Source organism: Podarcis vaucheri, assembly GCF_965113315.1.
Source record: "Podarcis vaucheri genome assembly, chromosome: 2".
NCBI lineage: Eukaryota > Metazoa > Chordata > Lepidosauria > Squamata > Lacertidae > Podarcis > Podarcis vaucheri.
Genome location: NC_138760.1, coordinates 130376196 through 130400351, shown reverse-complemented (window position 1 = coordinate 130400351; position 24156 = coordinate 130376196). Strand labels below are relative to the sequence as shown.

The 24156-nt window shown below is 47.4% G+C and overlaps 2 protein-coding genes across 2 annotated transcripts in view; both read right to left on the bottom strand.

Annotated features, from left to right (window-relative positions):
* LOC309527566 (uncharacterized protein) overlaps positions 1-24156 on the bottom strand; it is a gene marked incomplete at its 3' end in the record, with an annotated part of 49090 nt that overhangs the window by 3469 nt on the left and 21465 nt on the right. Inside the window, exons 2-3 of the mRNA XM_082214393.1 lie at positions 6836-6992; positions 5258-5469 (exon numbers count right to left, since the gene is read on the bottom strand). Of these exons, the coding sequence (XP_082070519.1) occupies positions 5258-5390 (133 nt within the window). The 5' untranslated portion in view covers positions 5391-5469; positions 6836-6992. The remainder of the gene's footprint in view (positions 1-5257; positions 5470-6835; positions 6993-24156) is intronic.
* On the bottom strand, positions 18604-23968 carry LOC309527565 (vomeronasal type-2 receptor 26-like; the record flags this gene model as incomplete). Its single annotated transcript, XM_082214392.1, has 4 exons — positions 18604-19591; positions 20508-20634; positions 21059-21286; positions 23225-23968. 4 exons carry the CDS (start codon positions 23966-23968, stop codon positions 18681-18683), a joined length of 2010 nt encoding a protein of 669 aa, XP_082070518.1. The 3' UTR covers positions 18604-18680.

Sequence of the window (24156 nt, the reverse complement as noted above, 5' to 3'; positions counted from 1 at the left end):
TTCACATAACACCTCAAATATTGCTGGAGGATGCCATTGGCTCTTTCCGCCTGCCCGTTGGTTTCAGGATGCCGGGCAGTCGAAAAATTGACCTCTGCATGCAGTAAGCTCATGAGCTTCCTCCAGAACCTGGAAGTAAATTGTTTCCCTCGGTCTGAAACCACCCTCAAGGGGGCGCCATGCAACCTAAACACATTTTCTACAAACAATTTAGCTGTTTCTTCTGCCGTGACAGCATGTGAGCAGGCTATAAAGTGGGCCATTTTGGTTAACAGGTCGACCACAACCATGATGGCTGTCTTCCCTCTGGATTTTGGCAGATCAGTCATGAAATCTATTGCCACTGCTTCCCATGGTCTTTCAGGTGTGGGTAGCGGTTCTAATAACCCTGCCGGTGCCCGCCTCTCCCCTTTGGCTCGCTGGCATTGGTCACACCCTCTCACATACTCCCGCACATCTTCCCTGACCTTGGGCCACCAAAATTCCCTGGTAACCAGCCACATGGTTTTGTGTTGCCCAAAATGCCCTGCTGTGGGGCTATCGTGCAGCTGCTTGAGTACCTTTCCCCTCAAATCTCCTTCTGGTATATATAACACTCCCTTGTAATACAACGCCCCGTTTCTCTCCTCAAAACCTCCGGGTTTATCTCCCTCCCTCCTGAGACCCCTGAGTTTGTCCTGGGCGTATTCATCATTCACCGTTCCCTCTACCAGTTCTCTTTGCCCCACCAATGCCGCCCCACACACCCAGCGGTCCTCTGGAATGACATGTCTTTCTTCAGGTGCTCCCTCCCCCTCCAAATATTCAGGTTTGCGTGAGAGAGCGTCCGCCCTAACGTTCTCTGGGCCTGGCACGTAACAAATCTCAAAGTTAAATTTGGAGAACTCCTGGGCCCATCTCAACTGCCGTTGGTTGAGCACTCGTGCCGTTCTCCAATACTCTAGGTTCTTGTGGTCAGTGCACACTTGCACCTTATGTTGTGCGCCAATTAGCAGGTGCCTCCACTTCCGGAAAGCCTCATGAATGGCAAGTAGTTCTCGGTCATACACCGTGTAATTCCTCTCGGATTTGTTCAGCTTTCGCGAAAAAAAGGCACACGGTCTCCATTCTGACTCCTCCTTCCCTGGCTGCAGAAGAAGCACCGCCCCTATGGCTCTGTCTGATGCGTCTGTTTCGACTCTCAGTTTTTTTTGTAAATCCACATGTAGAAGTTGTTCTTCAGAGGCGAAGGCCCTTTTCAGCTCCTCAAATGCTCGCTCCGCCTCCTCAGTCCAAGCGAATTTCTTCTTACTGCTGAGACAGTCTGTAATGGGCGCCGTCAGGTGAGCAAAGTTTCGGATGAACTTACGATAAAAGTTCCCAAACCCTAGAAACCTCTGCACATCCTTCTTTGTTTTGGGTGTTTTCCATTCCAGCACTGCCTGGACCTTCCCGGGATCCATAGCCAATCCCTTGTCTGACAGGCGGTACCCCAGGAACTCCACCTCCTTGGTATGAAACTGACACTTCTCCAGTTTCACCCACAGCCGGTTGGCTCGCAGCCTGCTTAACACTTCTCTGACGTCTCTCACATGCTGCTCCTCATTCTCAGAATACACCAACACGTCATCTAGGAAGGCCACGCAATTCTTGTAAAGCAAAGACCCCAGTACATGGTTCATAAAAGATTGGAAGCACGCCGAGCCTGCTTGTAGGCCGAAAGGCATCACTAAATATTCAAAGGCCCCCAAAGGGGTGAACATGGTGGTTTTCCATTCATCCCCCTTCCTTATGCGTATCAGGTTGTACACCCCCCTGAGGTCCAGCTTTGTAAAAATCTTTCCCTTCCGCACCCTGTCCAAAATGTCGTCAATCCTGGGCATAGGGAAGGCCGCTGGTTCTGACACTGCGTTTAAAGCCCTGAAGTCACACACAAGTCTCGGCTTGTCCGTGTTTTTCTTATCCACAAAAAACACTGGGCTGCCTCCCACCGCTCTGGACTCTCTGATGAAACCTCGCTTCAGGTTCTTGTCAATAAACTCTCTTAACAACTGCATCTCTCTGTCTGACATGGCGTACAGCTTGCCTACAGGGAGCTGTGCCCCAGGGAGTAAATTGATTTGACAGTCAAAGGGTCTATGCGGGGGTAGTTGGTCAGCTTCCCTTTCGCTGAACACGTCGCTGAGATCTGCGTATTGTCGTGGTACCTTCACCTGCTCCGTTACTTCCGTCCCTGCTAGGGTAGCTTGGGCCCCTGCTGAACCCTTTCCTCCCCTGCAGTGTTCTAAGCAATGTGCGGAACCAAAGGAAACCACTCTCTGATGCCAGCCCACCAGCGGATCATGTAACGCCAGCCAGCTCATCCCCAAGATAATAGGAGCCCCTCCCAAGGTGGCCACATTAAACGCTATCAGTTTGGTGTGCCTTGCCACCTTCATGATCATTGGGACGGTCTGCAAGCTGACTTCTCCTCCCAACAGCTCCCTGCCATCAATCGTGGTCACCTGCAGGGGGTTGCTTAAAGGGATTGTCTGTATCTGGTGTTCAGCTGCAAACTCTTTGCTCATAAAATTGCAGGAGCTGCCTGAGTCCAACAGAGCCTTTATCTTTAGAGGGTAGCCGTTTTGCAGCTCTAGTGACACTTCTATCACTAAGGCAGGTTTAGGAGGTTCTGGCTTGGGCACTTTCACTGCTCTTTGGCCTGGCTGCTGTGCCCCGACGGTGGCAGCCAGGCGTTGGCTTTTACTGGCTCCGGTATTTCCTCCACTCCTCCCTCCACAGCTCCCACCATCCCTTGCCATTCCTTCCTCTGGGGGCAGACTCTGGCAAAGTGACCTGGCTGTTGGCAGAGATAGCATTTCCGGGCGCCTTTTCCATCCTTCTTTCCCCCCTCACTGGGTTTTGAAACTGCGCGCGCGCTGTTCCGATTTCCATTGGCTCCGCCGGCGGGAAAGTTGGCTCTGGAATGTCTGGAATGCGGAACTCCTTCCACCATTCCCCTTTCCCTTCCCGCCTCTCCAAGGCTCTCGCCTCTTGGCGCGCCCCTATGGTCAGCGCAGATTTGGTCAGCTGATCCATAGAAGCCGCCCTGGGACTCCGGGAAAGTTCGTCTTTCACAGCCGAAGCAAGCCCTTCTTCAAATAGCATTTGAATGGGTTCCGCCGATAAATCCCACCCCAATCTATGAACCAGCATGGTGAACTCGGTCCAATACTCACGAACAGATCGGCTCCCCTGTTTGCAAGCCATTAACTGTCTGCGGACCACGCCCTGCTCAATATCGCTGGAAAACATCAAATCCATCGCACGAAAGAACTTCATTGTGTCCTTTAGGACGTCATTATTCGTTGCCATCAGGGGTCTAACCCAGTCCCTCGCCCCCCTTTCAAGATGCCCAATCACGATAGCCACTCGTGATTCCTCATCAGGGAATTCATCAAACTGCACATTGAGGGCATATTGCATCTCTGTCCTAAAGGCATGGTAGTCCTTGGGGTCCCCCCCAAACTTCTGCACCAATCCTGGTACCTTTCTGGTGAACTGGGTGGCTTTCCCCTTCTTGTCTGCATCCTGAGCCCTTCTCTCCTCAAGCCTCGCCGTCTGCAGCGCCAGTTGGATTTCCAACGCTCGGTACCTTTCTTCCAAGCTTGGACCTGCTCCAACTCCGGCTTCTCCGGTTCCGGCTGGGTCGCTCATGATGCCTTCTCCTGCACAGACAGCTTACAAAGACTGTCGGAATGCTGTCATGGGATGATGAGCTGCTTGTGCGTAAAATCGTAGTCCCTCAGAGTTTGTGCAAATCCACAAACCTCTGTCTGTGACGGAGCTCCTCAGACATGTCTGCTCTAGTCACTTGCAGATTCCGACAGTGGTTGTATTCGGAATCGTTTCCAGCATAAAAGCTCCTTAACGGAAACACGTCTTCTGGACTCGCGTCGTGACAGCTTCCGGCGAGGAATGGGTCTCCCTATGGGAGCTTCAGACACCTCCACACTGTTCTCGCTGGACGTGTCCCTGAGCCCTCCCCCTTGCTCGCTTTCTCTCAGAGATCCACCTCTTTCCCTGCTGGTTCCTGCTTTAGCTGCTGAGTCTCTCTCAGCCTCCGTGAGACCTTCCCCCAAAGACTCACCTCTCCCCCTGCTGGTCCCTGCTTCCGATGGCAGTTCCCTGACAATAGATATAGATATATTAGATATAAGCACATGCAAACGTGTTTTAGTATATCAAGTAATGTAATGTGTTCTGTATAAACTCTAAACAGAGAATCTTGTGGTGTCTTTTCTAGAAGAAAAAAAAGCTATGTTTTTCAAGGGTCAAACAACCCAGGGCAACCTCCACACATATAAATACCACAGAAAATGGGTTTGGGGCCCACAAAATCCAGAAAACCATGAATAATCCAGAAAGACAGGTGCAGAGTTGTAAAGTGACATGTTTTACCTCAGAAACTGACATTAACATTTTGACCTCTTTGCCAGTGTACTCTTAATTATCCTCTCAGAAGCATTTTTTAAAGGCAGATCGAAAAGTAGAAAGAAATTTTTAGGATGCAGATAGGAAGTTTTACACAGTGGAATAGGAGAATGAGAACAGTGTTATACAGATTTGAAATGATACAATGTATTGAGGCAGATGTCTTACTGCCAGAGAAATTCTTCACAATTTAGGGAAAGTTTATAAATTTAGAAGATGTCATCGCAATTTAATAAGAAACTTTTTTGGTCTAAGACATGAAGAAAAGAAAGATTGCCAGAGTCATGTGACAGAATTGTAACTATAATTGAAAAGTTAAAGCTGGCAGAATATTCTATGTCTGAAGAACAGAAAGGGAGCTATATTGTAGGATCTCCTGGGGGGGGGACTATATGTATGGAATTTCAAAACTGATCTTATGATCCAACGGGGAGCTTTACCAAGAGCGTCCAGGATCCCACGATTCTCCTCCTTGACTTCCTCATGCAGAGTTCGTTGCTTCTACTGCTGTGTGATGGAGCAGTAACTTTTTTGACATTGGTAGGGCATTCAGGTCACGGCACTGGTATTAGACCTTTTGAGCTGCCAATACATCGTGGTGGCCGGGGAGCTGTGATGTATTCCTAGCTCAAATTCCCTGCAGATGACAAAGGCGCAGGCAGGCAGGTGGTGGAGCCCAGAAAGGTGCTCACCTTCTCAATCTCCGCCTGCCTGTCTGCCTCCCCCAACCCCCAGGCTGAGCAAGCCCCAATACCTCTCTGGCTCCATCCCTCCATGTGCCCATCTCCCCTCCCCTGGAACTCACCAGATCTCTCTGAGAGCCCTAGAGAGGAACGCTCAGAGGTTGTGAGGAGGGATGCAGGAGACAACCTGACCAGGTCAACCGTCCATCTTCCCCCTTCCATCCTTATGAGCTTTGCAGGATCCATCTCTTTCATCCTTCCTGAAGAGTCAAGGAGCCAAAACAAGCTGCAAGGTCCTGGGAGAGAGGAAGAAGCAAAGGGAGCCTCAAAGGCCCTGCAGGGAAGAAGAAGAGAAGAAGATGAAGCGTTTGGATTTGATATCCCGCTTTATCACTACATAAAGGAGTCTCAAAGCGGCTAACATTCTCCTTTCCCTTCCTCCCCCACAACAAACACTCTGTGAGGTGAGTGGGGCTGAGAGACTTCAGAGAACTGTGACTAGCCCAAGGTCACCCAGCAGCTGCATGTGGAGGAACGGAGATGCGAACCCGGTTCACCAGATTACGAGTCTACCGCTCTTAACCACTACACCACACTGGCTCTCACTGGATTCTCCTGCCCCTGGAAAAGCACAAATGGGGCAGCCCCTTCCCAACAGAAACCCCATTTATAAACATTTCCAGTGGTTCCAATTTCCTCTGTTTACTCCTCTCCCCTCTTCGTAAGACTGGCATGGTCTGCAGAGTAGAGACCTGAGAATAGATCCCATTGAACTCAGTGGGGCTTATGGAAAGAACTTGGGGCAAAAACCAGTCACCATCTTGTCCCCAAGCCTGAAGACTGCAACCCCAGGCATGCTTATCTATGGTATCATAAGGCAAAAGTTCCAAGCACAATTCAAAGTGTCGATGCTGACTTTTAAAGCCCTAAACGGCCTCGGCCCAGTATACCTGAAGGAGCGTCTCCACCCCCATCGTTCTGCCCAGACACTGAGGTCCAGTGTCCTTCTGGTGGTTCCCTCCCTGTGAGAAGCCAAGTTACAGGGAACCAGGCATAGGGCCTTCTCGGTAGTGGCTCCTGCCCTGTGGAATGCTCTCCCACCAGATGTCAAAGAGAGAAACAACTACCAGACTTTTAGAAGACACCTGAAAGCAGCCCTGTTTAGGGAAGCTTTTAATGTTTAATAAATTATTGCATTTTAATATTCTGTTGGAAGCCACCCAGAGTGGATGGGGAAACCCAGCCAGATGGGCGGGGTATAAATAATAAATTATGATGATGATGATGATGATGATGATTATTATTATTATTATTATTATTGGTTTTAAATTTTCTGGTGTTTTGATGGTATTTGTCCCCGGTTCAATTAGCAAAAATGTACTTCTCACTCGCTGGATCAACACCTTGTTGTGGTGAGTGGGCTTGCACGTTCCTATGACCCTTGTGAGCGAAGCCATCGGGAATCTTGTACTCCCTGCAGGATCGCCCTAGTACTTTACTAATAATAGTGGAAGTGATGCAGAGAGTGACTTTTCTGAATATTCCTTGTATACCAGTAGTATACCAGGAATCTTTACAACCCCAAGTAGCTGATTCCCCAAAGCATCTGCCCTGCAAGCAAAAGAAACCTCTGACAAGCACTTGAAGAAGCCCAACCTGGAAATAGAGGCCCATGTGCTTCCCCATCTCAGAAGTCCCACCTGGCCCTGAGGGAACCGGATTCGCAGGAGAAACAGTTCCCCTCTCCTCTCCTCGGACAAGTGAAAGGAAGTCTCCCCTGCTGAAGAGATGGCAGCCCTGCTTGCCTGGAATTCACATATTGCTGACCACGCTGCACTGATTCTCCCAGTCTCCTTGCTAGAACAGAGGAGCAGGAACATGGTGGCACAGCACCTTCTCCCTCGTCACAGAAGGAGACGCAGTTACAACCATCTCAAACCAATGCGAAGCTCTTGCTCCTGCAAAAATTACCCATAATGCAACTGCATGACAATCAAGTGACCTAGCTTTTATCCTCGAATGCGGCCGGGTGATCCGCATCCAGCAGAGATCCTTGTTTTAAAGACTTTCATTCCCACCATTGCATCATAATGATCCTGAAAACATGGACAGCGGATGAGCTGTTACTTAATGGATTTCATTCATTCTCAACCGGGGCAGATCTAGGGGTAAAGCGTGGAAGAGCGAAAGGGGGCCTGGGGGTCTTAGTCTCCACTACCCTACGTGCCATTTCAAGCCCTCTAGTGGGGTGCCACAGGGTTCTGTCTTGGGCCCGGTCTTATTCAACATCTTTATCAACGACTTGGATGATGGACTCAAGGGCATCCTGATCAAATTTGCAGATGACACCAAACTGGGAGGGGTGACTAACACCCCAGAGGACAGGATCACACTTCAAAACGACCTTGACAGATTAGAGAACTGGGCCAAAACAAACAAGATGAATTTTAACAGGGAGAAATGTAAAGTATTGCACTTGGGCAAAAAAAAATGAGAGGCACAAATACAAGATGGGGGACACCTGGCTTGAGAGCAGTACATGTGAAAAGGATCTAGGAGTCTTGGTTGACCACAAACTTGACATGAGCCAACAGTGTGACGCGGCAGCTAAAAAAGCCGATGCAATTCTGGGCTGCATCAATAGGAGTATAGCATCTAGATCAAGGGAAGTAATAGTGCCACTGTATTCTGCTCTGGTCAGACCTCACCTGGAGTACTGTGTCCAGTTCTGGGCACCACAGTTCAAGAAGGACACTGACAAACTGGAACGTGTCCAGAGGAGGGCAACCAAAATGGTCAAAGGCCTGGAAACGATGCCTTATGAGGAAGGGCTAAGGGAGCTGGGCATGTTTAGCCTGGAGAAGAGGAGGTTAAGGGGTGATATGATAGCCATGTTCAAATATATAAAAGGATATCATATAGAGGAGGGAGAAAGGTTGTTTTCTGCTGCTCCAGAGAAGCGGACACGGAGCAATGGATCCAAACTACAAGAAAGAAGATTCCACCTAAACATTAGGAAGAACTTCCTGACAGTAAGAGCTGTTTGACAGTGGAATTTTCTGCCAAGGAGTGTGGTGGAGTCTCCTACTTTGGAGGTCTTTAAGCAGAGGCTTGACAACCATATGTCAGGAGTGCTCTGATGGTGTTTCCTGCTTGGCAGGGGGTTGGACTCGATGGCCCTTGTGGTCTCTTCCAACTCTATTATTCTATGATTCTAAGTCATAAGACAGGGCAGTGTTAATCCAATTCAGCCACCAGGCCCTGTTGGTAATTTACGCTGATGTGACCCCGATGAGGCAGAAATCTCAGATCAGAGACTTGTGGATTGAAAGGGAAATTTATACCACTGACCTTATTTTGCTTAACCAAAGGCATCTGTAGTTTTAGGAGGGGATCTCAATGCCAGATTGGGCCCTAATCATCATGCCCTTTATGCACAGCACAAATGCTCTCCTCCCAACCGTGAAGCCAGTGGATTCCTCCTCACCCGTTGTTCCAAAGATCAGAAATCAAACTTTGCAGGCATCTGCTTGGCTCAAACAGCATTCAGGCTAAACCTCTACATCTTAAATGGTGCCCTTGAAAGTGACTATCCTCTCTGGCTCCAGAAGGAGAGCTATAGACCAGGGGTCAGCAACCTTTTTCAGCTGTGGGTCGGTCCACCGTCCCTCAGACCATGTGGTGAGCCGGACTATATTTTGAAGAAAGAAAAAAATGAACAAATCCCTATGCCCCACAAATAACCCAGAGATGCATTTTAAATAAAAGGACATACAGTGGTACCTCGGGTTACATACGCTTCAGGTTACAGACTCCGCTAACCCAGAAATAGTACCTCGGGTTAAGAACTTTGCTTCAGAATGAGAACAGAAATTGTGCTCTGGCGGTACGGCACCAGAGGGAGGCCACATTATTATTATTAGCTAATGTGGTACCTCAGGTTAAGAACAGTTTCAGGTTAAGAATGGACCTCCGGAACGAATTCAGTACTTAACCCGAAGTACCACTGTATTCTACTCATGGAAAAACCACGCTGATTCCTGGACCGTCCCTGGGCCGGATTTAGAAGGCGACTGGTCCGCATCCGGCCCCCGGGCCTCAGTTTGCCTAGCCCTGCTCCTGACAATGTACTCCAAACCTCCCTGGTGTTTTTACATGAGCAGAATGTGTGCTTTTATTGAAAATGCATCTCTGGGTTATTTGTGGGGCATAGTTCCCTAGACCAGATATAGTTTGCTATATAGTTTGGTATACAAAGTACGTCCTGGAGGCTGACATCCGTATAAATGACCACACTGATTAAAGAAGGAAAACAGCTGAGCTACGTTAGAAAAGCGATCCAGTCCTAAGAGATCTCGCTCCCACCGCCCTGCTACAAATGTAGCGGTTTCTGCTTGGAGAAGAAGAAGAAGAAGAAGAAGAAGAGTTTGGATTTGATATCCCGCCTTTCACTCCCCTTCAGGAGTCTCAAAGCGGCTAACATTCTCCTTTCCCTTCCTCCCCCACAACAAACACTCTGTGAGGTGAGTGGGGCTGAGAGACTTCACAGAAGTGTGACTGGCCCAAGGTCACCCAGCAGCTGCATGTGGAGGAGCGGAGACACAGTAGCGATGCTGGCCAAGAGGAAGAAGACCCTTCCTCCTCCTCCTCCTCCTCCTCCTCCGCTCTTGATCGAGACTCCAGGGCTCTCTCTGCAGGCTCCCCCCTCCAAGACCCCCCTCCCCCTCCCCCCCCCGGGGCCAAGCAAGAAGAGCGGGGCAGAGCCCTGGCCCCCCCCCTCGCCCCCCCCCGACTTGGCGCCCCCCAGGCACGATCTGGCCAGCCCCCCCCGCATCCTCCCCCCGCAGCCCCTTCTCCCCATTGCACCAGACTCACCCCCAGGCAGCTCTGGCCAGAGAGAGAGGGAGACGGAAGCCGCCCCTCCGCTTGCAGGCGGGAAGGGCGAGGGAGGGGCTTTGGCTCGGGAGGACCTTGCCCCCCCCCACGCCTCCACTTCCTGTCCTCTCTAGAAACCCAGCTCTGTGCCTTTTAACCCTTGGCAAGCCGAGCAACGCAGGCAGGAGCCCAGGAGGAGCCGCTAACCCAGAAATATTACCTCCTGTTAAGAACTTTGCTTCAGGATGAGAACAGAAATGGCCTGGAGGTATGGCAGCGGCAATGACAAACCTAGACAGCATCTTAAAAAGCAGAGACATCACCTTGGCAACAAAGGTCCGTATAGTTAAAGCTCTGGTTTTCCCAGTAGTGATTTTTGGAAGCGAGAGCTGGACCATCAAGAAGGCTGACTGCCGAAAAATTGATGCTTTTGAATTCTGGTGCTGGAGGAGACTCTTGAGAGTCCCATGGACTGCAAGAAGATCAAACCTCTCCATTCTGAAGGAAATCAGCCCTGAGGGCTCACTGGAAGGACAGATCCTGAAGCTGAGGCTTCAATACTTTGGCCACCTCATGAGAAGAGAAGACTCCCTGGAAAAGACCCTGATGCTGGGAAAGATGGAGAGCACAAGGAGAAGGGGACGACAGAGGACGAGATGGTTGGACAGTGTTCTCGAAGCTACCAGCATGAGCTTGAGCAAACTGCGGGGGGCAGTGGAAGACAGGAGTGCCTGGCATGCTCTGGTCCATGGGGTCAAGAAGAGTCCTAAACGACTAAACAACAACAACACGGTGGCGGCAGCAGTGGGAGAAGAAGAAGAGTTTAGGTTTGATATCCCGCCTTTCACTCCCTTTAAGGGGTCTCAAAGCGGCTAACATTCTCCTTTCCCTTCCTCCCCCACAACAAACACTCTGTGAGGTGAGTGGGGCTGAGAGACTTCAGAGAAGTGTGATTAGCCCAAGGTCACCCAGCAGCTGCATGTGGAGGAGCGGAGATGCGAACCCGGTTCACCAGATTAGGAGACTACTGCTCTTAACCACTATACCACACTGGCTCCATTCGTGGTGTCTCAGGTGTCTCAGGTTAAGAACAGTTTCAGATGAAAAATGGACCTACGGAACGAATTAAGCTCTTAACCCGAGGTCCCAGTGTACATGCAACCTGAGCATAGATAGCAGGGCTTCACCGCGTTAATACTCCACGGAGCATCAGCACTGCATTAGTCACTGCTTTGAATCCAGCCAGTGGCGTAGCGTGGGTTGTCAGCACCCGGGGCAAGGCAAGTAATTTGTGCCCCCTAACCCGTGGATTTTGCGCCCCCTAACCCATGGAGCGCGGCCCCCCAGATGTTGCGCCCGGTGTGGCCGGCCCAGCCTGCACCCCCCACGCTACGCCACTGTAGCACAGAACACCATCCCTAATCCTGCAACTGCAAAAAGTTCTGCAACACAGCACAACAGACCGTGCAAAAGGATCGTTGTTGATGCTTTTATTAAAAAAATGTAAACAACAGCCATCTTTATTTACACTATGAGCTAACTGTCTGAGATGGGTAAAACCAATCCCAAAGGGCCCTTACAAACAGTAGATTATGCTACATTTTCCTTGTTTAAATCCACAATGTTTTGGTTTTTTTAAATGCACTCTACCTCCCCACCCTTATACCCTTTCCACCCAAGACGTACACCTGATGCCTTTGTCACACATTACATGCACCCAACCCCTTCCCTGCAGTCAGTTAGATTTCCCTCACAATAAACGTGGGTGGGTAGGTACCGGAGAAGGGAAACCTGAAAAGAGGAAGTGGCTGCTTTCCTGCATTCTGCCTCAGGGTCTTACTGCCCACCCTCCTCTGTTTCGTTGCTGTGTTTGCTCAAACGGAACAAAGAGCAGGGAAAGCCCCTCCCCTCCAGGCAGAGAGAGAGAGAGAGGCGCCCTCCACGAGTTGTCGAGCTTGGGCTACGGCTGCGCGGCCGACGGCGAGGCACTAAGGCGCCAGCTCCCCAGGCTGCAGCGCTTGGCCATGCGCTGCGCTTGCATGCCTGGCCGCGCCCAGCTCGCCTCAGCACAGCGGAAAACAGAAGCAGTGGCGGAGACGACGACCCCCCACCCCAACCAAACCTCGATTGCTTGTCCCTTCCCTCTGGACCCGCGCCCCCCCAGGTGTTGCGCCCGGTGCGGCTGGCACCCCTGGCACCCCCCACGCTACGCCACTGAATCCAGCACAGAGCATGTATGTCTTTGTGCGTCCAACTTCCATCCTGCTTCCAGCTTCACCCACTCAGACAACTCTGGCTTTTCTTCTCCTACCTGGCGGCTAGGTGGAGGCAGGGAGGCCCACTCATATGTTCTACGGCACAGGGCAACTTCTTTGGTTGTGCCAGCCATGGCACCGCTCAAAATCGGTCTCATTCACACATTAGCATGACTAAAAAGGTAAAATAAAATACTCAGGATTCCGACTGGTATAGAAAAAGGGTTCTTTACTTACAATTAATTCATTTTCACAACAATGGCCTTGGATCCTAAGCCTATGTAGCAAATGCATAGTTTGCGGGTACTCTTGGATACGCCTTTGTCACTAGAGACCCACGTGTCCTCTAGGGCTGTTTGTGAACAGGAATAGGCTGACCACTGGAGCATTGGAAAACTTGGAGCTGGGCTACTGCAATGCACTCTTTCTGGGGCTGCCCTTGGGTCTGGTCCAGAATCTTGTTGGTGCCAAATGATGTGGCCAGATTGTCCTTGCGAGCTTTTGGCCAAGAACACCTGGCACCACAGCCCCCCATTTGGAGGAACTATCCACTTAATACTATTTTCTGCTTCCTGAAACTTCCATTCCTGATCCACAAGAGGACCTCTTCTCTTATTCCATGGCTACTAAGCTTACTCAGGAGGCACCTTGATGAAAGTGTCAGGATGCGGTGTCTCTCCCCCACACAACATGACTCCAGCAGTTAATTGTGGTGGTCAGGTGGGATTGCTATGAGGAATTATGGGAAATGTAGCAAGCCATTGTGTCAGCAATGAACACATTGCTTTGACCGGATTTGAGCCATTTGACATGATTTCTGATCGAATCCCACAAGCCTCTGCACCTCTGCCATTTTCTCACTGCCTGACAGTCATGTATAGCATTCTAAAACACAGACCAGTTGCTTCACCGGGCGTCCTCAGTACATAAAGACAGAAAGTAGCTTTGATGTAGATTTTGTTAATCTTTAGGTCGATCTTAAGGGCCAGGAAGAGAGTCCACAAGGAGATGGTAAATACTGTCTTTCTTTCCGATGGGTTTATGACCTCTGAGTTTCCTAAATGCATTCCTCCTTGGTTCCTGTTTATTTAGCTCAACCACGTATGCATGCTCAAGTAGGAACTAGTTTCTTTGTAGTTAAAAGGATTTCTCTGATCTGACTTTGTTCCACGTGGGAGATTTTTTGAAATGCATAGAGGAAATCTGATTGGTTCTTACAAACGCTGTATTAAGAGTTCTTTTGTTAATACAGTGGCACCTCAGGTTACATACGCTTCAGGTTACAGATACTTCAGGTTAGACTCCGCTAACCCTGAAATAGTACCTCAGGTTAAGAACTTTGCTTCAGGATAAGAACAGAAATCCTTCTCTGGCGGCGCGGCAGCAGCAGGAGGCCCCATTAGCTAAAGTGGTGCTTCAGGTTAAGAACAGTTTCAGGTTAAGAACGCACCTCCAGAACGAATTAAGTACTTAACGCGAGGTACCACTGTTAAAGGGACCTGGGCCAGGGTGTGGCAGATTATTATTGGCACTTCCTCCCAGAGTCTTGCTGGCCAAGCCTCGTGTGTATTTTATTAATCAGGGCCCAATCCTTTCCTTCACCTTATTAGGTTAATGGAATAAAAAAGGCCACAACTTTATTGATTACAGCATGTGAGAGGAATTGGCTTAGGCAGTGGATAAAACAACAGGAAGGGGTGAGTCTAACAAGGGTTACCCACCAGTAGGAGGAGCCTGTTGATGCAAATACAACTGTAAGCTCCCCCTGATGTCACCGGGGATCATTCCATGGCCCCAGCCACCACAAGGGCGTCGGACAGGATCCACGACCGCCAGATTCCTTTACCGGATTACCCATAAAGTGCAGAGGTAGGCGATGGCCACACCCTGCCCTCCAATACGCAAACATATTCCAATGCCTACCCGCCAATACCCAAAAAGTTGTGGCGATTTGCTACGAGGTAGGCGAAAAACCAAGTGGCTGGTGCCAATTTGCCAGTTGGATGAAAATTCCTACCAGGCCCCCTGGGCAACCAAGGCGACCAACCACAGGTCCATAGCAAGGTCAAGAACCAAGCAGTGAACTAAAGGGAGGGTGGATGGGTGAAAACCAGCAGCGCAATGAAAGGGAAGTGCTGCTGCTCCCGCTCACAACTCCTCCCCTCTGTAAGGAGGAGAGGCTTTCTTCAATTGTGGTGCCGAGAACTGGACACAATATTCTAGGTGTGGTCTGACCAAGGCTGAATAGTACTGCTCTATTTAGCCTCAGTCAGCAGACACATGGAATACTGTGTCCAGTTCTGGGCACCACAATTGAAGAAGATTGTATGTGCAGAGAAGGGTGACCAAGATGATGAAGGGTCTGGAAACAAGTCTCAGGAACGGTTGAAGGAGTTGGGTATGTGTAGCCTGGAAAAGAGGAAACTGAGAGGAGATGTGATAGAGCACCTGAAATATCTAAAAGTCTGTCCCATGGAAGATGGAGCAAGCTTGTTTTCTCCTGCTCTGGAAGGTAGGATGAGATCCAATGGATTCAAGTTCCAAGGAAGGAGATTCTGAGTAAATGGCAGGAAGAACTTTCCGACAGTAAGAGCTGTTTGACAGTGAAACGGACTCCCTCACCTCAGAAGACTGTGGACTCTCCTTCCTTGGAGTGTTGGACAGCCACCTAACATGAATGCTTTAGTTAAGATTCTCCCATTGCAGGGGTTTGGTCTAGATTACCATCCAGACCCTTCCGACTCTATGATTCCCTGAATGAACTAAGCCCACAAAGGATGGAAAAAAGTTTCAGTGATAAACAGAAATCCTACTGGAGAAGAAGAAATCTTCAGAAGGATGTTAGCGTAGAAAATGTGGAAGATTGTTCAGGTAGAAAGCTCATCATAGGGACACCAGTGTAGATAGAAAAGATGCCTTATTTATACATTGTTGTTAATAATAATAATAATAATAATAATAATAATAATAATTTATCATTTATACCCCGCCCATCTGACTGAGTTTCCCCAGCCACTCTGGGCGGCTTCCAATCGAGTGTTAAGAACAAGACAGCGTTAAATATTAAAAGCTTCCCTAAACAGGGCTGCCTTCAGATGTCTTTTAAAGATAAGATAGCTACTTATTTCCTTCACATCAGAAGGGAGGGCATTCCACAGGGCAGGCACCACTACCGAGAAGGCCCTCTGTCTGGTTCCCTGTAACCTCACTTCTCGCAATGAGGGAATATTTAAAGATGTAATTTAAATACTTCATCATTGATTCCCCCCCCCTCCTTTTCCTTCCAAGCTGTCGCTGTCAGAGATGCATTATATGTTACGGCTGTATGGGAGATAAGCAGGTCATAACTTACGCTATGAAATTCATTATTTTAGCAAGGAATTTTTCTTATGGAGGTGGAAACCATCGTGCAAGCGATGGATTGACGTGCGTGTGCAACCCACACGTCATTTTCGGACCCAGAAGACAAGGGGGAGGCAAAATGGGCTTTTGTATGACTGCTACTGTGCGATGACCCAGAATGCAATCCCTGTGCAAATGACAAGTTGCCTGTACTTAAGTTGTGTTGTATTGGAGAAATAAAGTTCTGTTTGGTGGGGATGACTGAAAATCCTTGGAGTTCTTTGTAAACCTCAGAGAATGCACAAGGAGACAAAGCTTTTGTGATAATTCAGATGGTGCGGAAGGTTCAGTTAGTGGAGAATGTGTCTGGTAAGGGGGAAGATGGCCTTGGGGATGTGGAGATCCAGGCATGTCAGCGTGATCTCAGGACTGTAATACCTCAAGGACCGCCTCTTCCCATATAAACCTAACCGGACCCTGAGGTCATCTTCTGAGGCTCTCCTTCGTGTGCCTCCTCCTTGAGAGGTCCGTAGGGCAGCAACACGAGAACGGGGCCTTCTCTGCAGTGGCTCCCTGTCTGTGGAATGCTCTTCCCAGGGAAGTTTGCCTGGCGCCTTCATTATACACCTTTAGGCACCGGGCAAAAACCTTCCTCTTTAACAAGGCCTTTGGTTGAGCTGATTGACATCCTATATCCTTTAAAAATGTGACTCTTTTCGGAGGGTGGGTGTTATTCGGTTGTTGTTTTTATTCTGGTTATATATGTTGTGATCTTTTCTGTGAACTCCCCTGAAACCTCTATGTATACAACAGTATATAAACTCAATAAATAAAAAATATTAAGAATAAGAATCTCCTTGTAAAGGGAATGGGTTTCATGAGTTCACAGGGCTCAGATGTAGGTACTCTATGTAGAGCATGTATATATTTGCATACTTCCTAAAAGAATATATTGGCCCTGACCCCAACGAAGGTGCATTGCTATTTAAAGTCCAAGCTGACCTTTCCACCCTTTGCTGGCCCATGTCAAAACAGGGCAGCTGCTTCTCTCTGTTCTTGCAAACATGTTTTCTCCAGCTCTGCATCTGCTCCTCAAGCCACAGAGAGACTCCAGAAGGTTGCCAGGGTGATGCTTCCCTGCCTCATAAATATTCTTATTTTTCCCAGGGATTTCTCCAGAGACTCATAATTTCTCGCACTGAGTCTGAAAAGTCTGGTGCATAAAATATCCCCTGTCTTGTCAATTCCCTAAACAGCTGCAGACGGTGAGAGGGATAGAGCAAAAAGCCTACATCACAAATGAAAAGTGGCTGTGCTCGTCCTTCTTTCCCTCGTGCTTTTAGGACACCCCAAATGGGCTAGTTTTAAATGTCACCACAAACATATTTTTGAGGGTGGCAGGTTGTACACAACCATCTCATCCCCCTGCAATCCCAAGGGATGTGTTAGAGCGCCCCAACCTTCCAGGTGGCCCCTGAAAGCCTATTTTGGTTTAAGAGAGGGATGAAGCTAATATTGTTTTCAGGGTGGGTTGCTTGGACCCCCTATGTGAATTTCCTGTTGTTCTTGATGACAAGGAATGGGTTTCAAGTCCCCCTGCCCTATGTGGCCCCTTCAGCCCCCATTTTGGTTTAAAGGCCCAATGAACCTGAATGTTTTGCTTGGGATGGGCTGTGAGGACTCAACACAACCAACTCATCAATTCTTTTCTTGTAATAGTTTTTATTTGATTTTACAAGTATAAGATTATAACAATACAGCCATACATATCTATATTTAAAGATCTCTCCAAATCTTTGGACTTCTCACCTTCCCCTCCATGGGTTTTCAACTGCATACTGCTCAATAGTCCATATTTTACATCACTCCATTTTCTCCATAGCAATTGCTACATTACAAGTGTTATTGCAATCCTGCTAATGTTTTCATCTGCTTACAGTGGTCATCAACTCATTAGTTCAGATCAGGAGAAATGGGTTTTGATTTCCCCCAATCTTCCACAGGCTCCCTGAAACTCCCCCCTTTTCTAAACTTAAGGGTCCAATGGAGCTAAACATTTTTATGGGTTTCATGCAAACTCTCTATAAGTGTGGTCTGTTGCATGTCCCCACAGCCATCTATGGGTCCCAGAAACACAAGGGTCCTGAACACAAGAATCATAAAGTTCCACACCACTTTGATTGCGCTACGCACCCTGATTGCTTCCTGGTGTCTGGAGTACGGATGGCTCCCACCTCCCGTGATTCTCCAATAGAGTTTGTGGAAATTCCAGGCAGCTGTAAAATTTCTAAACAGTTCTATAAAGTTTATAAAAGTGAAATCTTAGTCTGCTTCAACAGAAGTATAGTGTCCAGATCAAGGGACGTAATAGTCCCACTCTATTCTGCCTTGGTCAGACCACACCTGGAATACGGTGTCCAGTTCTGGGCACCATAAATTAAGGAAGATATTGATGAGTTGGCAGGTATGGGGTGGAGGGTGACCAAGATGACCAAGGGCCAGGGAGGAATGGGGGAGACCACCTCTCCATCCTGACCCTCCCAGGGAGGAGGAAGAGGAAGAAAGTATAAAGGGAAGTCACAGTTCAGAGGCAGATGAGGGGGAAAGTTGGGAAATCATGAGAAAGCCAGAGCAACACCTGGCTGACACGTCATTAGAAACCATTCTAGACCCACCATGTCTCAGAACCCAGCGAGCCTTAAAAGTAGGAGAGCAAAGAGCTCAAAGACAGAGGGTACTTAGCAGCACCCGTAGAGGAGGTGATGATGAATGAGGAAGTGAGAGAGCCCGGGGGCTGGAGATTCACTTGGAAAAAAGAGAGGGGTGACAGTGGACATCCTTGTTCTGTTCCAAGAATAATTACAAAATTTTGGTAATGGGAATTCCCTGTGATCTATGTGAACTATATCTTCCAAAGTTTTAACAAATTTTCAGCCAAATCCAAATTTCATAACTACTTCCATTAAGTTGGTTGCTTCTACATGATCAAATGAGGGTAATGATTTTTTAAATTGAAACATTATTTTTCAAGAACATCACTTCTCTATCTTCTTGAAAAATAATATTTTTAGAATCAGATGCTATCTTTAGTTTTTGCTGTCAGGTGCTCCTTTGTGTTCAAATCAGGCCTCAATATAATAATGTAGCATTTGGGAATGAAGATACAGCCCAGGAGCCCAGCACTGGAGGCCAAGATGGAGAAAACCTGAACGGCTACCATGTATTTCCCTTTGGTGCTTAGGTAGGTGGGCACAAAGGACACCCAAACACTGCAGAAGACCAGCATGCTGAAGGTGATCAGCTTGGCTTCATTGAAGGCCCCAGGCAGCTTCCTGGCTAGGAAAGCTACCGTGAAGCAGATGGCAGCCAGGAAGCCCATGTAGCCGAGGGCACCATAGAACATGGCCACAGACCCTTCGTTGCATTGCAGGATGATCTCCCCAGGCTGGGAGTGCATGTCAGAGTCTGGGAATGGTGGCGAGATCCCCAGCCAGATCATGCAGATGACAACTTGGACACAAGAACAGGAAATGACAATGGAGTTGGCCAGACTCTTCCCCAGCCATCTCCTCACCTTGTTCCCTGGCTTGGTGGCCAGGAAGGCCAGAACCACAGTGATGGTTTTTGCCAACACAGAAGAAACAGCAATAGAGAAGATGATGCTGAAGGCTGTTTGTTGGAGAAGGCAGGTCCCTTTCCTTGGCCTCCCAATGAACAGGAAGGAGGACAAAAAGGAAAGCAGGAGGGAGACGAGGAGGATGTAGGAGAGGTCCCGGTTGTTGGCTTTGACTATGGGAGTTTCGTTGTATTTAATAAAGATTCCTAAAACAAAGCTTGTGGCTATGGACCCCAGTAGGGCAAGGGAAAGTAGGACAACCCCCAGAGATTCTTCATAGGCTAGGAAGGTGATATGCTTGAACACACATTGATCTCGGTTCATGTTTGGATGCTGATTTTCTGGGCATTTTTTGCAAAGGTCTGCATCTGCAAAAGAGAGAGAGAAAGAGTAATGTCTACTACTCTGGATTCAGCCAAGCCCTGAGCAATATCCAGCCTCTTGGGAGAGATTCAGTTGTAGACCAAGTCAGTCTGGGGCAGCCACAGATCACTTACAGGTGTTTCATTAGGTTTTTCTAAACATTAGCTCTACCCCGAAGAAATTTGGAACAGATTCTAGGGCTAGAAATCCCCAGCTTGGCCTCTGGCAGGTTGGGCTGCTTGGAGCCCCCTATACCAGGGCCAAAAGGAGGATCAGGAGTCTGTGCAGAAGTCTAATATCTACCCTAGGTCCATAACAATCTCCCTCCTTAAGGACCCCGGGACAGTTAAGTCTAGTCAAAGACAACTATGGGATGCAGCATTCATCTCCCTTCAGGCCAAGGGAGATGGTGTTTGTCCACAAACAGCTTTCTGGGCCATGTGGGCAGCATGACTAAACCGCTTCTGGTGCAAAGGGACACCATGACGAATGCAAGAGGGCATGGAAACATTTTTTACCTTCCCGCTGCAGTGATACCTATCCATCTACTTGCACTGGTGTGCTTTCGAACTGCTAGGATGGAAGAAGCTGAGACAGAGAAACGGGACCTCAGCCCGTTGCGTGGTTTCAAACTGCTGAACTTCCGATCAGCAAGACGAAGAGGCTTTGTGGTTTAGACCTCCCTCCTTCACATTTGATCATACTTGTATATATATATGATGATGATGATGATACATTTTAGAACAATATCATAAACTATAATCATAAAAAGAGATTGATGATGATGATGATTTGAACCACCCAGTTCTCTCCCACACATGAAGCATACCAGACTGATCCTGCCCAGAAATGGTTTTGAGAGATTCCTGACTGAACCCTTCTCTCTTCCCCAAGGCCAGCCTTTCCCTTGGAGTCACCCACCTTCCTGAGTGGAGATGGTCCCTTCTGCACAGGGAAGACATTCATAACAGCAAAGAGGCTTCCCTTCCTGAATCACCTTGACGGATCCAGGGCGACAGCTTTCCACACACCTGGAAGTAGGAATGGTCTAGGCACAAAGACAAAGAGCGTCAATGAGAATTGTTCTTTGAGGGATAGTATCTGCTGTAGCATCTAGACTATAGCTTGAAATTAAGCATTTATACATGAATTATTCATGATTAAATTCAGGAAAAAACCAAAGGACCTCCATTAAATAAAGTTCTGTATATGGGCCATGAGCTATTCACTACCGATAAAATACATGCAACAAGAGAAAAGCAAGGAACCCCCCCTTCCCCATACACACAGTTTAGCAAGAAGCCTCCTTTGGCACCCAGCTGAGCAGAGGAGCTGTAGGAACTATCTGGAACAACAGCCCAGTGCTGGAGTTGACAGGCAACTGAGGGCAGCAGCCCAAAGAACAGGGAGCACTTATTAGAGCTCAGAGAAAAGACAGCAAAATGACAGGCATCATTCCCACTCCCTGTCACCTGATTGAGCCACTTGGGCCACACAATGGCCTCCTGGTCGATGGAGCACTTCAGGTCTGGGGATCCCTGTCTGTCGATACTCCCAAACTTCACTCTGAGGACGGATTTATTGGGGAACACGACCCAGTTCACAATGTCCAAGTCAGCTGCCAGCTCCCCGTTCTCATCCAAATACATTCTGTCCATGGAAGAATTGTAGAACTGGGTGTTTCCTAGGAAAGGGTGGAGCTGGAACAGAAGCAAAGATGAGAGCATTTAGAATAAAGGGAAGCATAGGCCCCTGTTTTGCTAGCCCAGAAATGGAAAGTCAGCAAGGTCCCAGCTAAAGAGGATTGGCAACTTAAGTGGACAGAATATGCACAAATTGGAGATTTAACATGCAGAATAAGAGAGCAAGAAGAACATACATTGAAAGAAGAGTGGAAAGCATTTATTGAATATATGGAAAAAGCAGTATACAGCTGAAAATGGTGGCAGCATTAAGAAGAAGAAGAAGAAGAGTTTGGATTTGATATCCCGCCTTTCACTTCCTTTAAGGAGTCTCAAAGCGGCTCACATTCTCCTTTCCCTTCCTCCCCCACAACAAACACTCTGTGAGGTGAGTGGGGCTGAGAGACTTCAAAGAAGTGTGACTGGCCCAAGGTCACCCAGCAGCTGCATGTGGAGGAGCGGAGACGCGAACCCGGTTCCCCAGATTACGAGACTACCGCTCTTAACCACTACACCACACTGGCTCTCTCAAGATTAAGATAAACTCAACCACATAAATAATGTTTGATGGATGTAAAAGTAGAAAACTGATTTGAATGGTTATAGCAAAATATACAGGGATGTATAAATGAACCATGGAAAGAGAAGAAGGGAAGTCATCGGATATTTCAGAGTTTGTAAAATGTTCATTTGGAATTCTTAGATTGAAAATTTAATAAAAATTATCTAATAATAATAATAATAATAATAATAATGGAATCATACTGACAATCCACTTCCCCTTTGCTTAGGGCTGGTTGCAGACTCAAATAGTAATGGAGGGATCTTGTCACTTTTGGTTCATACTGTTTTCTCTCTCACACACAAACCCCAATCTTACATTCAGTTCTCCACATTTCTGAAGCATTTTTTAAATAATAATAATAATAATAGAAACTCATTAGAATTCTTCAGCATTTCTGTGTGATTTTCTCCTAGTAAGCATGTTTTTTGAAGGAAGCTGCCCCCTTGGATTCTTTCAGAAAGAGTGAGTTAGGTTCGTTTTTCCTTTCAAGGCAACCTGAATGAAATCTCCAATATGGGCTTCAGCAGGGAAAGGCAGGAGCTTGGTGGAGGGAGCAGAGAGCCAGAACAGAGTCAAGTGGGTGTCAAAGGAATAGAGATTAGAGACAGCCTGATCAATGTCATCTCCCCTACCCAAAATAATTCCAACTTGCGGGATAAGGAGAATTGGGCACATGATGGGAGCAGTTGCTCGGGGAGCTGTGCAATGAGGCAAGAATAAGAATAGGAAACAGAAATGAAAAATGTATATGTATTAAGGAAAGTTTATTTTTTATATATAAATATTTTTATTGATACAAAATTATAAAACGTACCACATAGTTTATCACAAATACATTCTTCTTGGACTTCCATCAGCACCTCTGATAATCCTCCGTCTGAATCACTTCTTATGCCTTTCTTAACTTAATATTGCCTTTACATCTCTTAAGTATAGAGATGTATTAAGGAAGGTTTAAAATGGAAAATGGGTAATGTGTTTTGCAAACTTTGGGTTTTTTCCAAGATTAAAGAGATAGATAGATAGATAGATAGATAGATAGATAGATAGATAGATAGATAGATAGAGAGATAGAGAGATCCTGAGCCTGTGTTGGACAGAATGATGTTCTCATTCTGTTATAAAGAGTTCTGTGAGTAAAGAGTGAATAATATTTCTATGCGCCTGGACAATAATTCATTTCCAAAACACACGAAAGCTCATACCAAGAACTAACTTAGTTGGTCTTTAAGGTGCTACTGGAAGGAATTTTTTTATTCATTTCCAAAAGGAAATGAATGCTTCCAGTTCTTATGCTTCCAATCATTTCAAACAGCACAATATTCAATATCTGCAACACTACAATCGATTGTCATGCTCAGTTGAGATGTCTATGAAGGGAAAGAAAATACCTGCCATGGCTGTAGCCTTTGAAGTCCCATTCTCTCAGTTCCCCTCTGCTTAGATCTAGATGAATATGCAGCATTTAAGGCACGAGCCACGGCTTGCAGAGTGTTGTAGATCCTGTAGCTGTCTAGAGAGAGGATTCTTTCCAGATCATCTTGGGGAAGCCTCTCCAGTTTCTCTTTCTCTCTGCATCTTGTCCGCCCTTTCACTGAGAATGCATGCTTTAAATAAAAACAATTAAAAGCATCCTCCCAAAACTTCTTAATACCAAAGAAAAAGGGTAGAAAATCACCATATTTTGCCCCTTTACTTGTCTCAGTGAAGAAGGAAAATATACCATGGATGTATTGGAAAGATATCCCATTATACATCAGCTCCAAGGCAACATCCCAGAAAACTGTTGTGATGAAGATTTTCCCAACAATGGATTTCATCACTTTGTCAAAAATATATTGTATAATGAGTAGTCCATTTAAGAAAAATGTCATTTCCCCATAGTAAACAAATACATGCACTTGCCTCCACTTGAGGAATGGAAGAAGAGGCATGTCTACTGCATTTGTATTCAGTCGTTGGATGCTTAGTGAGATGACAACACAGACACCGCTCTTGATGAGCACGGGTGTCAAGCTCTTCAGGAACCTCTCTCCATTGTCGGTGTCTGGTGCAAGGAGGCCAATCAACGTCCATCGGAAGTGCTGGAGCAGCTTGACAATCCCTGGGTACAGGGCTTCTTCTTTGGGGACCATCCGGTAGAAAAAAGGGAAATGCCTCTTATCATCCAGAACATGAGAGACAAAAGCATAAGTGACCTGGGAAGAGAACGGAAGATTTGGATCTTGTTTGATTTCAGATCAAAGCCTAAATATTTCTAAGGCCAACATGAGATTGGGAAGGTCTTAGGAAGGAGGAAGGTCTATTGCAAGGACCCTTTGGT